The sequence below is a fragment of the Chiloscyllium plagiosum genome, unplaced genomic scaffold, assembly GCF_037043375.1.
Source record: "Chiloscyllium plagiosum isolate Xiang-an unplaced genomic scaffold, Cpla_swu_hap1 HiC_scaffold_16, whole genome shotgun sequence".
Lineage (NCBI taxonomy): Eukaryota > Metazoa > Chordata > Chondrichthyes > Orectolobiformes > Hemiscylliidae > Chiloscyllium > Chiloscyllium plagiosum.
In genome coordinates this window covers 89,397,154-89,411,677 of record NW_028270154.1, presented here as the reverse complement: position 1 = coordinate 89,411,677, position 14,524 = coordinate 89,397,154, and the positions used below count along the sequence as shown (strand labels likewise).

At 38.1% G+C, this 14,524-nt stretch overlaps 1 protein-coding gene across 2 annotated transcripts in view; it reads left to right on the top strand.

Moving 5' to 3' along the window:
* Positions 1-14,524, top strand: part of LOC122556833 (matrin-3-like) — a 54,681-nt gene that overhangs the window by 11,073 nt on the left and 29,084 nt on the right. For both annotated transcript variants that reach the window (XM_087995510.1, XM_043704063.2), the window contains exons 2-5: positions 565-1,631; positions 6,528-6,589; positions 11,361-11,399; positions 12,333-12,430. In XM_087995510.1, the coding sequence (XP_087851636.1) occupies positions 738-1,631; positions 6,528-6,589; positions 11,361-11,399; positions 12,333-12,430 (1,093 nt within the window). In that variant the 5' untranslated portion in view covers positions 565-737. The remainder of the gene's footprint in view (positions 1-564; positions 1,632-6,527; positions 6,590-11,360; positions 11,400-12,332; positions 12,431-14,524) is intronic.

Below are 14,524 nucleotides of genomic sequence, written 5' to 3'. Positions count from 1 at the left end.
TTCTTGCAGAATGAGTTGTTAAATCATTGATAGGTCCTTTTTAAAAAAAACATTTTATCAAGTCTGAAATGAGTGCTGTAATATGCGCACAACCTCTTCTTTTTCAGTGGCTTACAACACATCCATTCATGTGTTACTTCCCTTTCTAGCAATGGTTGCAATATCTTAAAATTTACAAAGGTATTATTCTAAAATGTTACTATAAATTTATTTGTGATCTTCAAAATGCCTTAGATATCCTATAAGAGTGGGTTGGAAAATCTTGTTTACTTGACAGTTTGTTGGCCAGTTTACCATTTTTGATGTTGGCACTGGCCATGTTTTCCCACCGACATGCCTTTTGAGATTCTTACCATTTCTTGTTAAGAGGTTGTATAGAGTACAAAGAAATTATCCCACTGCATTGGATTTTGCATGCAACTATGAAATGTTGCATTCGATCTTGTTTAAACTGTCTTTCTGCAGACCAGTTTTGAACTTCAGACTTTGAAGATGGATCGAGATGCATGGTCCTTTCTGAGGCCTTGAGATCCCTGACCTAACATTTTTGTTTTAACTTTTCAGCCTGGCAAAGTTCTCTGAGGAATCTGTGCCATTACTCGCATCAGCCATCTATTAGACGAAATTAGATAGTGAAACCGCTTTCTACAGAGCCAACAAAGGCTATCTACTAACCACTGAAGAATTACTTTATCCTGCTCTTGCCAGTTTTGAACTAGACTCTCTCTTGTGCCAGAATGTCATTGGGTAGAGCCCAGCAGGATCACGGTCGTGGCATGAAGAAAGATGGTCATAATATTGGATTCTTTCCTGCAGCACAGTCTGCAAATGTCCATGTGAATCTTGGGAGAATGAACCAGGGTGCACGAATGGGTGGCTATATGAATTTTGGACAGGGTCAGGCAGTGAACATGCAAGGTGTGGGACAAGGACATCAAAGTATGTCTTCAGGTGGAGGGCCCTCTCGATTCAGCAGTGCTTTGCCTTCCTTGTTTGATGTAGGCAGTCGCAATCAAACATCAGTTGCCGTTCAAAAACAGATTGATGCAGACAGGGCGAGTAATATTTTGGCTACCTTTGGCCTTTCATCCAGGGACTTGGATGAACTGAGCCGCTATCCTGAAGACAAACTTACTCCTGAATCCTTGCCAGACATTCTTATGCAACTTAAAAGAAAAAGGAATGATGAAGGAACATCTTTGAATTACAGCAGAGGTGACAGTTCTCCTCGGGATGATCGTTCTTTCAGAACCTCCCGCAATGAATGGGAGGAAGAGAGGCGCTTTCGAAGTAATTTTGAAGGTCGTGATCCTGACGCTGATCCAGTGGTCAATTATGACCATGGTTCCTCTCGAGAGTCGAGTTCTAGATATTATGACAGGAAGGACTATGATACTGAACGATTAAGAGGTGATGACTTCCGTAGAGATGATATGCGTATGTCTGAGTCAATATATGATTCCGATTATGGAAAAATGGGGCCCTCTCCTTCACGTGGGCAAGAAAGGCCTCTTTTTGAGAGAAAGCGAGGATCTCCTTCACTGAGCAACATAAACGATTACCATGGTTTCTTGCCAACAATGTTCCCTCATTTGTGTTCGCTGTGTGATGTAACTGTTCATTCTGTGAAGGTGAGTGACCTCTAATTTAAAAATTGCTTTTTAAAGTATAATTCTGACAAACGGCAGCTCTTGTTGGACTTTTGGAAGCATCATTTGAGTCTTAATTTGTTCCAGATACTCATTGGAACGTCTTAGCAACATGAAATACTGCACAGAATCTTTTGTTATTGTCAGTTTAATGACAACTAACATCCATTTAAAAGCAAGTTATCATTTATAGTATGTATCTCAAATTCATGCACAGAGTGCTGGTGGAAACTTATTGTAGTTTGGACTTGGTGAAATCAAAGGGGTGTGCAGTACTTGTAACCCACTGGCATTACCTGTCAATTAAAAGAAGAGGGGAAATGACTTTCACCATCAGAAATTATGTGCCCGCCTTGGCAGTTAGACCATATGTTATGAAGTTACCGGGCCTTAGATCTCGATTGTTTATCTATGTTAATATTTTGATGCAACTTGGTGCATGCAAAATGCCTTTCTCCAAACGACAATGCTCAAGAGAGGATGGTGTGTAATGCACACCTGAATGCAAGACTGGTTTCCTTTCACCATTCAACACTTTGGCTTATGTTTTCCTGTTTACCTTGTGACAATGTCCTCTCGTTCCCCTTATTAACTAAAGTTGGAGCGTTCTGAAATATTACCAGTGAAGACATATTTGTGTAAACGAAAGTTAAGTTGACACCATCTGTGGTCCAACATCCAGTTTAGCTACATTAAGAAGATTGTTTCCAACATCTGTTTGGGATTCTTTCTTAACCAGGTGGTTGGAGTCCACTTTGGCTCAGATGCTTTTAAGTGATTTTAGGATAAAAACTTCAGTGAAGATTAATGTAGATGGAAACGTTTATCGACGTAAGTGGTACAGTACTGTGCACACATTTGATTTTGTTTGTTGCAAAGTGTTGGCTGAAAATTTTAATTGGTTTAAATTCCTTTGAAAGGGTTGGAATTCTAGTAATCAGGAAGGTTTGCTATTTATTTTGTACATTATTAGTTATATAGGTTTATGTAAGAAAATAATTCCATATTGTAAATTTGTTTATGGAAGTGTGCTGTAGAAATATTTTTGGAAACTGCCGTCTCAGTAACATTAGAAATAATTGCTTGATCCAGGTAAATGCATATAATCATGTTTATTCAAGCCAAAATTCATTATGGCCTCAATATACACCAAGGTATGGCTCAATTACTCTTGTGGTAATTTGGGATTTTCCCCTCTGAAAACATGACACATCTCATTAAGTGACTTCCCTTACCTGTGACAGTTGTGTATCAATGCCCAGTATTGTTGCTTTTCAATTTGGTATCTGTTGGTTGGTCCTTGGTGAGGTTATTGTCTGAGTGAAAAACATTGGTGCGTAATTTTTTGTAACTTCTCAGTGCAGAGTCAAATGTCTTTGAATTATTGGTTTTCAGATGGCCGTGGTTTACAGTAATGGTTGTTATTGGTCTAAATTGGTGCCTGGCATAAATTCAAAGCACTTGTCTTCATTTCAAAAACTAGGTTTTAGATTTGATAATTTATACCAATATCTGGCAACATTTAGTTGATATTACATAGATTTGCTTTCTTGCCCTTTCTCACTAGGAGCGGAAGCAAATTTTTAAACGGTGACAGTGCAGTAATTCATTCTGTGTGTAAAGATGGGACTAAAGAATTAACCACAGTGATTCATCTTTTCAGTCAAACTCTCAATGAATAACCAGATTGTGAAAATCAAGAAAGAGCTTGAAGTTGCTTTGACATGTTGCCTAATTGAAATATAGATAACACCAGTATTGTACTCAAGAGGCTCTGGAACCAAACCATTACTTTAGCAGAAAGCGAAGAATTTCTTGATTCAAAGTAGACAGAACTAAGATTGATAAAATCTATCAGACAACTGTATTGAATGGAACCTTTTTCATGTTTTCCTGTAAAAACTCGAGCCCCCAAGTGACTTGATTCAGATTTAGTCACCTGCTATAATTGAAAAATAATTAATTTAAGCAGAGTTTAGTACCACCAAACTCTTGTGATTGATTTTTGTTTCAAGAAAGACCATCAGCATATGATGATTTATAGAATTGGCTGTAAAACTTTGAATCTAGTGTCTAAAAGTAGTCTCACCATTTTCCAAACTGATAGTTTTTAAAAGAAGTGCTTGCATGTTCAGGTGAAAACCTTTTTTGGGCAATTTAAGCAGCATCACAATGTTGTTGTTCAAAATCATGTTATTTCTGTCCTGGCTGAATAAATGAGGATTCCTTCCACTTCTGTACCAAGCTAGAAATGGTCCTATTTCATTAGTGAGTTTTGAGAAGATTTGTAGCTCAGGTTGAGGTTCTGGATGTTGGTTTGCTTGCTTCCAGCTCAGCGGGCAAACCCACATTCAGGTCCTACTTCGCGTACTGCTCAGGCCTCTTAACTTTTCACTCTTAACTTATTTTCAGTTATGTGTTGTCTCCTACTTCTCTACCCTCATCACATTCCTGCTTATCAGTGTGATATTCACAAACCAAGTCGCTTGTCACTTACTGAAGTATTACCATTTGAAAATGACAGACACATGACTTGATAGTTCGAACTAAGAAAGATATCTCAATTCCTTAGGAATCTCAAATCTTTCAGTGCAGGGTTGTGAATGTGCGTCATAATACTTGAGAACACACTGAAATTCAATGGTCAACCATTGCATGTTGCCACAAATCTTACTTTCAACTAAGTTGATCTTAATATTAAGTAAATACCGTTCAAGAATATTGAGCACAGTTATCCTTCTTGGTCTACTAAGAATCCCTGATATGGTAGAGCTTTGTTTTTATTCTTTGAGGGGGTGTGGGAATTACAGACTAGGTCAGTAATTACTTCCCATTCTTAATTGCTCTTCAGAACGGTTTTGAATCCCTAGTATGGTTAAGCAGGTGAGTGCACTCCTCTCTTCCCCCTTCATTTTGAGACTCTCTGTTCCTATGAGCCATCATGAAATTTATAAAAAATAGGAAACTAGGAAGTAGTATATTTTTTGCAGTCTGCACAGGAGTTCTTTTCTTTCTTAACATGAATTAAGATTGTACTATTCCAGTCCCTTCCCCAAAGAAAAATGGTTCTAAGCATTTTTGTATATGTGCTTCATTCATCATACGGGAAAACAGTGGAAGAGTTTGCATTGGGGTGGTCTGTAAAACGTGGAAGTCCCTTAATGAGATGCTGTGATTGGCAAAATAAATTAGTCATGTGTGATACTGCATCGATAATATTATATGGAGAGAAAACTTAATTTGAAGAATGAAGTTGACTATATTTGGAGTAATTTTGCATGAGAATTTTATAAAATTGCACAATTTTATATTATTTGTTTTAATATTAAGTATTGTTTCATGAATAAAAAGGCAAATCTACTTAAAGGCAATGCTTAGGATAGTGATTATTTCTTTTGTTACTATTAGACTGATTACAGAAAAACCTTGTTATTCACATAATGTATACTGTGTATGCAATTTGTGTTTAGTACAGGGATTCAAATACAACAAGGTTTTATTGGAGGGCCAAATAAGATTTACATTAAAAATCACTAGGATGTTAAAATATGAATTTGCTTGAAAAATGGCAGTTTAGTTGGTCTGGAATTGAGCATGGAAGCAGGATTAGAAAACATATCGAGCAGATTAGAAAGCACTCAAATACAAAGAGAACAAAAAGAAAGACCATTTGTTGTAACGTACATCGATTTGTTTAATTTTCAAAAAATGGAAACCGAAAGCTTTTAGTTGCCTTTCCCTCGTAAGTTACATTAATTTTCCCAACCCTACAAGTTGACTTCTGAATAGCACCTTCAGTGATGTCAAAAGGAGTATATTGTGGAGCAACTTTCACAAAGCACACAATGATGTGTTTGTTCATGTTGAAAAGTGCAGTAGGGGAAAGTTACATGATTGTGTGAAATGGTAAATTATTCTCAAGTCTCCACGTACAAATGAGTAGGTAGTCACCAAAAGCTGAATAATTTGCTCAGACGTGTTAAGAGTTTTGTTGCCCCCCCTTTAAATACTTGCTCCTTTTTCCCTTGCTGCCCGCTTGTATTTGTTTGCAAGTGCAGCACTATACTTTTCCCCTCTATCTGAAACAAGAAAATCGCCTTGTCCAGCTTGTATGTTGATACTATTTCATTGAACATTTCGTTCAACGTTGTTTCATTTCATTCAACAACTCAGGTCTTCTGCTTGTTTAAATTGGATGGTTGTTCTGTACAAGATTATTCACTTCTGGTATCAGTATCCAGCAAGATTAAAACTGTGATTATAGGAATAATCTTCCAATAAGTTCTAGAATTAATTATGTCACATGGTGTGGTACTGAGCCAAATCGATCAGGGAAGTGGTAGGTTTTCAGTCAGCTAGACTAATTACAGATGGGGCTGCAGTAAAACTGACTAGGCTAGAATGTAGAAAAGATCAAGCAGGTTAATAATGTTTCAAGCATCAGACTAGGAACTGTGGAAGTGCAAAGGGTGTCTCATTAAAAACAAACAAAAGCTACCATATGGGGCAACAAATAATTCAAGGGGTTAGTGGAATTGTGACCTTTTCTCTGATGGAGTTGAACTTTATGCTCTGAATGAGGAAGCACAGCCTGTAGGTAACTAAGCATTCAAATTACATGCATACTCAGCATATATTATTAAATAACAGGATATGCCTTAAACCTGTGATTAAAAATGGCACTTGTTAACAAAGATTTCCTGCAGCATTTTTGTTATATATTTCTATATATTTGTTAATGTCACTGTCGAATTAGTGTTTTTGCTTGTATTGGTTCTGGAAGAAGATTAATAATTCTTAATACATAGTTACTGTATATTGTAGCAGTTTAAATTTTACTTTAATGCTAAAACTATTGTGATTTGTTTTCCTATTCAGGATTGGAACCAACATAAGAACGAACCAGCACATAAACGGCGTTGCTTACTGCTTTTGGAAATGTATGCAGTTCTTCTTTAGTATAAAAATATTAACTTCAACTGTTTTTTAAAAATGAATCCTATTATTTATGTAGGGTACTTGGATTGCACATGCATTCGTGATCATGTAAAATTATTTGATATTTTGATTTTGTTTAGCAAGTCTAATCTCAGTTTGTTTTAATAACAGAATACATGACCATAGTGTAAGTGCAGTTACATGGTGCACTGATTGGATAGACTAGTCGTGAATTTGAGTTGTTGGTAGTGGATAACTGAAGAGGACTTGAAATGTTGTATCATTTTTTACATAATACACAGGTGTCAAGAGAAAGAATAATCGCTGTATTAGTTTGAAAGGGAGTGAGCCTGCCCACCTTATTAGCTATGTTCTTCTTGTTGACTGTCCTGACTGGATTTTTATCGGTGTTTCTTGGAAACTGTTAAGTCCTGATTTGTATGCATTCGATTCAGTAGTGTAAAATAATTTTGCCAAGAAACCAAGTCTATTTCGTTTACCACCTGAAATCTTCCCCCTTAAGGAGCGTAGCAAGACTAGAGCATTCTGCCCCTCATGTCGTTTCTGCCATTCTACATCAAGGCTGACTTTCTGCTTTAATGCCATACTTCTATACTATTCCGCATATCCCTTGATGTTATCAGTAACCAGAAAACTCTACGCTTTGGGGTAGAGAATTCACCAGCATCTGAGTGAAGAGGTCACTTTTGATCCAACTTCTAAATGATTTGCTATTTATTCTGAAAGGGTAACCCTGGTCAAAGATCTGCCAGCGAAGACATACATCATTCTGTATGCACTTTGTCTATCTCTTTAAGAATTCTAAGTTCAGAGTTAAGCCCCTGTATACTTAATCTCTCCTTATTGGACAGTCCCACTATCCTTGAAAAGTCTGGATACCTTCAGTTCTACCCCCTCTCCAGCAAGTAGATCCTTCCTTAAGCAAAGGCACCAGTGCTCCAAACAAGACTCTCAAGTGCAGTCTCACCAGTGTTCTACTTAAATGAAGCAAAATATTTTTGCTCCTTTTGCTCAAGTCCTTCTGCAATAAAGGCTAATGTGACATTTGACTTCCACATGGCTTAGTGCATTTGAATGCTAGCTCTGTGACTTCTGAACAAGAGCACTTAAGTGCCTTTGGGCATCTACAATTTTCAGTATCTCAAGATTAAGAAATATCCTACTCAGTTGTTCCTGTTCCGTAGTGACTAACCTCATGTTTATACACACAGTATTCTGTCTGCCGTGGTCTTGTCCACTCTATCTGTCTGATTCTCTTGAAGCCCCTATGCTGCATCATCGCATTTTGTATGCCTGTCAATTCTATGCACTTCTGCACATTTGGCAATATTATAATTGGCTCCAACGTCCAAATCATTATAGATTGGGAGCATCTATTTCTGGCCATGGCCTACCATGATGTCTTATCAAAGCCAAAATATGAAAAACTACTACTTTGCCATTGTCTCATCAATAAGGGTAATTTTATGAAAAATTTTTACTCGCAGGGTGTGGGTGTCACTAGTTGCCCAAGCATTTATTGTCTATTCCTTGTTGCCATTGAGAAAATGGTGAGCTGCCTCCTTGAACTGCCATAGTCCCATTAAGGAGCGATTTTGACCCAGTGAAACTGAAGGAATTGTGATAGATTTCCGAGTCAGAATGGTATTTGAATTGGAGGGGAACTTGCAGGTGCTGGTCTTCCTATGTATCTGCCACACTTATTCTTCTAGGTGTTGGTAATCATGGGTTTGGAAGGTGCTGTCTGAAGGGAACCTTGGTGAATTTCTGCATGTGTCCTGCAGATGGGTACACACATCTGCTATTGAATGTCAGCGGTGGAGTAAGTCTGTGTTTTAGCCAGTTAAACAGGCCGTTTGTCCTGGATAGTGGAAAGTTTTGTTGAATGTTGTTGGAGTTGCACTCATCCAGGCAACTCCTGACTTGGGCCTTGTAGGTGATGGACAGGCTTTGGGGAGTCTGGAAGTGAGTTAATTCACTGCAAGATTTCCAGCTTACCTTTGTAGTCTCATATATACATACGCTTAGGTAACTTATTTGACTAGTCCGAATCATTGTAATCCCTCAAGATGTTGGTAGTGGAGGCTCCAGTGATGGTTTTACGTTGAATGTCACGGTGATATCGATGAGGCTGTTAACGTGGGATGATGGTAACGTTACTAGAATTTGCTCCAAATAGAACAACTGGTGGTTAAGTCACATTCAGTTTCAAAATGATACCTTATATACAGTGCTATAATGCAGATCAGTATGTAAGAAACTTGCTTATGGCATGGGAGTCCACTGGCTACCAAAAAGTTCTCATGGATCAGCGAATGAAAATCTTTTTTAATTTGGTGATTTGGGCGATAGAGCAGAAGCAGTTTTAAAATTGGAGTACAGCATACATTACTCTTTTCACTAATCTATCTGGCTGCAGTTCTGACTGGGCAATTATAGTTGTAATACAAGTGACGTTACTTGTATAAGCACTGTATAACTTTTTTTTATTTTGCTGTGTGATGAGTATCCATCGTTGAAACCATCAGGCCTCATAAAAGGTTTCAGAAACAGAAATTGCTGAAAAAGCTCAGCAGGTCTGGTAGCATCTGTGGAGAGAAATCAGAGTTAACCTTTTGGGTCCAGTGACACTTAAGAACTCCAAAATGGCTTCTCTCGCTGTCTGCCAAATTTTTACAAAAAATGTGCAAAACCCATCAGCATTTTGTGTATGAAGGAAATCAGCTCCTTTCTTTCTTCCTGACCATCTATATTTTCTCCATGGTAGAACATAGAACAGTACAACACGGTACAGGACCTTCAGCCCTCATTGTTGTGCCTTTTTATCCTTCTCTAAGATCAAACTAATGTACATACCCTTCATTATACTATATTCCTTGTGCCTATGCAAGAGTCACATCAATGTCCCTAATGTCTCTGACTCTACTATCACTGCTGACAGTGAATTCCACGCACACACCATTTACTGTTTAAAGAACGTATCTCTGACATCTCCCCTAAACCTTCTTCCAATCACCTTAAAATTATGCCCACGTGTGATAGACATTTCCAAATGGGAAAAAGTCTCTGGCTATCCACTCTATCTATGCTTCTCATCATCTTGTACGCCACTATCAAATCACCTTTCTTCCTTTGCTCCACTGAGAAAAACCCTTTGCTCCACTGAGAAAAACCCTAGCTCTCTCAACCTTTTTTCATAAGACATGACCTCCGGTCCAGGCAGCATCCTGGTAGATCTCCTCTGCAACCTCTATAAAGCTTTTGTATCTTTGCTATAATGAGGCGACCAGAACTGAACACAATATTCCAAGTGTGGTCTAACCAGGACTTTATAGAGCTGCAACATAACCTTGCGGCTCTTAAACGCAATCCTCCTGCTAATGAGAAGAAAGTGAGGTCTGCAGATGCTGGAGATCAGAGCTGGAAATGTGTTGCTGGAAAAGCGCAGCAGGTCAGGCAGCATCCAGGGAACAGGAGAATCGACGTTTCGGGCATAAGCCTGAAGAAGGGCTTATGCCCGAAACGTCGATTCTCCTGTTCCCTGGATGCTGCCTGACCTGCTGCGCTTTTCCAGCAACACATTTCCTGCTAATGAGAACCATTGCACCATATTCCACTTTAACAACCCTATGAGTTTGGGTGGCAGCTTTGAAGGATCTATTGATGTGAACCCAGGATCCCTCTGTTCCTCCACATTGCCAAGAATCCTGCCTTTAACCCTGTATTCTGCATTAAAATTTGATCTTACAAAATGAATCACTTCACACTTTCCCAGGTTGAACTCCATCTGCCACTTATCAGCTCAGCTCTGCAACCTAATAATGTCCTATTGCAACCTACAACAGCCCTCTGCACTATCCACGACTCCACCACCCTCATGTCATCGGCAAACTTAATAAGCCACACTTCCACTTCATCATCCCCAAGTCATTTATAAAAATTACAAAGAGCAGAGGTCCCAGAACAGATCCCTGTGGAACACTACTGGTCACCGATCCCATCTACTGCCAACCTCTGCCTTCTATGGGCCAGCCAGTTCTGTATCCAGACAGCCAAGTTTCCCTGTAACCCATGTCTCCTTACTTTCTGAATGAGTCTACGATGGGGAGCCTTATCAAACACCTTGCTAAAATCCACATACACCACGACTGTTGCTGTACCTTCATCGATGCATTTTGTCACATCCTCAAAGAATTCACTAAGGTTTGTGAGGCATGACCTGCCCCTCTCAAAACCATGCTATGTTGGATCAAACTATGCTTTTTCAAATAATCAAACATCCTGTCTCTCAGATTCCTCTCCACTAATTTGCCCACCACCAATGTAAGACTGACTGGTATGTAAATCCCTATTCCCTTTGGTGTACCAAAGGCACTAATTTGTTTTATATGCAAAATTTTATAATGCCTTTGCTTCAAAAAGTCTCACTCATTCTCAGGATCTAGAGGCAGCTAATAGTCGCTTGCAGAAAGCACTTCACATTTCTTTTTCTGGCTTGCATTGACTGTAACTTCCTCTGTTCCATGAGTACTGTAATGAATAATTGGAAGAAAACCTCTGCTATATGAGATTATCAGCAAGTGATTTTGATTATGCAGCCATAATGCAGTCTTGCTTCTTGGATTCCAATCTCCGTGTTATATTGCTTTCACTGCATTTTATTCAGTGTCACGGTAGTTGGAGCGATGGGGTTGTAGAGGGAAATAAATGATTGGTATTGTATGCCTAACAAATTCTTATTTTTATTTCCAGTTACCCGCAATGGGTTCCAGAAGATGTACCATCCACAAGGTAGTTCAGACTGCTTTCTATGATTGCCAATCTGGGTGGTGTGTGAAGAGCTCATTCCATGAAGTATTATTGGAATGCAAGAGTGTCTATTGTTTTTTCTTTATCACAAAAGCATGTTTCACTCAAAAGTACCAAAATACAGCAACATTTAGAAGTTCTTCTCAACATCGTGCTGGTTACCTACATGGAACATACAGCACAGAAACAGCCCATTTGGCTTAACCAGTCCATGCCAGTATTTATGCTCCACCTGAACTTCCTCAAATATTCTGTTTCAGCTGTGCAGGTTCATGGTGGGTCTTCATATGTGGAATAGCATGCTTCCAGTTCTGGAAGTTGCTGTCACGTGTGGATCTCAGAGATCCGGACAGCAGCAGGAAAGATTAGTGGTGAACGTAGGCCCCTCCTGTCTACGCTCATTTAATCTTGCCATGTAGTACTCTACTGTATTTCTCTGCAAGCTTGGCTAGCCTCTCCTGAAATCCCTGAACACTATTTGTTTCATCCTTCGTATTGATATTATAGTTTCTCTCCACATTGTGGTGAAGATGTTTCTTCTTAATTCTCTTTTGGATCTCTTCATGGCTATCTGCTATTAATGGTCTCTTCCCTCCAGATAGTAACTTTCTCTCTCCTTGTTTTTAAAGTTCTATTATTAGGTTGTTCCTCGGTATGAAGCTTGTATACTAGTTTTAAAAATCAGATTAACAGTAAGTTTAATTATACACAAAACAATCTAAGTGCAAATTTAAGATCTTCTGACATATAACTGAGTTCTGATCTTGTTGCTTTGCGCATTATTCTGCATTCATCCTTTTAAGTTTAATTTCCTATAACTTTGCCGTTAGTTACTCAAGAGTTAGTTGCATCAATTGATTGTTAAATTGAACCTACTTGCATATTAATGCTGATCTTCATGTGGTTTGCATTTAGGAGCAATCCATCTGCACAACAGACCAATATTGCACCGGATGCTGCTTCTGCACTCCTTGCAGCTATCAGACAACTGGATGCAATGGACCCTCACGGAGGTTGGGATAAAATGATTTTGTGTGCTGATTACGCAGATAAATAAGAATTTTTCTCTTGTGTATGCTCATTCCCTTGCTTACAGTTCTATAACTGTTTTACGTGCAAACGTACAGATATCAAGTCCCCAGTAACAGTGAATAGTCTGCCATTATGTGCATAAAGGTTGATCTGGTGGTGACGACTATCACAGATTAGGTTTGAATACCTCCCTGGGCATTTTCTTTTCTTCACAAAATTATTTCTTTAAAAAAGCTACATACATCATTAATTTTGAAATTCTTAGGTTTACAGTGAAACATTTTTTTTAATCACACATTAAATGTGAATATATAGTGAAGATTCCATTACCCAGATCAGTATCAGTAGAAATTGGGCTTCAAGTTGGGTCACATCATTACTGAATTTCCACTTTGAACAGCCACAAGATTAGCAAAAGTTACTGATAAAGTTGATTTTGTGCCAATGTTTTGGTATTATTTGTATTTGTAGCTTTTTATTATGTATAGTAAATAATAGATATATTTGCATTTTCCACAATGTTCATTGTGAATGCATGGAATGCGTTGCCAGTGGTAGTGGTGGAAGCAGAGTCATTAGGGACATTTAAGTGACTGCTGGGCAGGCACATGGAGAGCGGAAAGTTGAGGGGTGCGTAGGTTAAGTTATTTTTTACATTAGGATTAAACCTCGGCACAACATCGTGGGCCAAAGGGCCTGTTTTGTGCCGTACTTTTCTATGTTCTATGTTTGAAAGTCATATAATTTTATCAGCCTTTCTTTATTCTACTAAATACTGAAGGTTGAATCACCTTTTGAGAGATTTTTATTCAACATGTTAAGTTATGGAACAGGTGGGACTTGAACTGGGTCTTTGTGCCCTAAGGTGGTTATCTTTATAAAAATGCATTTAGAAACATATGGGAGTCTTAGGTAAATGTTATTGGAATGATCCTGCTGAACCTGGCTAGTATAAGTGAGTGTTATTGATTTCCTGGTAGTAGGTAGTGTTAGTGCGTAAAGTTTTACCCTTGTAAAAGAAAAAGCTGAAGAAGCCTCTTTGATTTGTTGTGGTTCTTTTTTTGAGTGTGTTATAAAATCAAAAATGAATTGATTTCACTCTAAATTTGGGACTCAAATTTGTGTTTTACCAGAATTTGATCATTACCCATTTCCTGCCAAACAGGAAATCATGATGACTTTTGAAGACTTAACTTGGCATTGGGGGCTACTCAAGGCAATCATTCCCCCTCTATTATCATGAGATTGTTAACCATAAATGCACCTTTGCTTGTTGTCCATTCAGTAGCTGAATTATTATATCTGCAATTGTCATTGGCAGAGGTAACATGTTGCCCTGTTAGTCTATAAACAGTGTATTTCAAATATTAATACACAAACTTCAATGAACTCTATTTTATGGGGTATGACCCAAGGAAGAATTGATTAGTTTTTGAAGATGTGGATTTTTCTTTTGAGGACACGAGGCACATAAACCTTTTAAAATGTTGTGGATTGTCTAAGTTGTTGTGGTAGAATTAGTCACTGTTAAAATATGACCACAGTTTTTCAGAGCAGGTTGTTAGATGTGGATTAGCTTGAAGGCTCCTCATTGAGATCAACGTTCTTAATAAAAAGATTTTCAACTTAAGTTAAAGAACATGAACTAGCTAGAGGGGAAAGCCTCAAGAAGAAGCTGCCTGATTGTCATGAATAATAGTAAAATTGCTTTAAAAATCAGCAAAACTGTCAATGTTTGATGACTTGTCATTCATAATGTAGTGAGATTAAACAGCAAAAGATCCAATAATACAGCAAGCAAAAAGAATGGAGCTATCAAAGAATCAAATATGTCGTAATAGGGTGTGAATTGCTGTATTTTTGAAAATATGGTAAAGAAAGAAACCACCACCAATAAAACATGGAAGAAAAGTGCAGCGATTATGGTCAAAAGTTATTGAATTCACTGTTGTGTCCAGAAGGCTGTAGAGTGCCAATTTAAAGATGTGGTCCTTTACCTCAAGCTTCAATGAATATTTGAAATTTAAAGATGTATTGTTAAATCACTTTTTTTTATATTTTAGAAAGAGCATCTG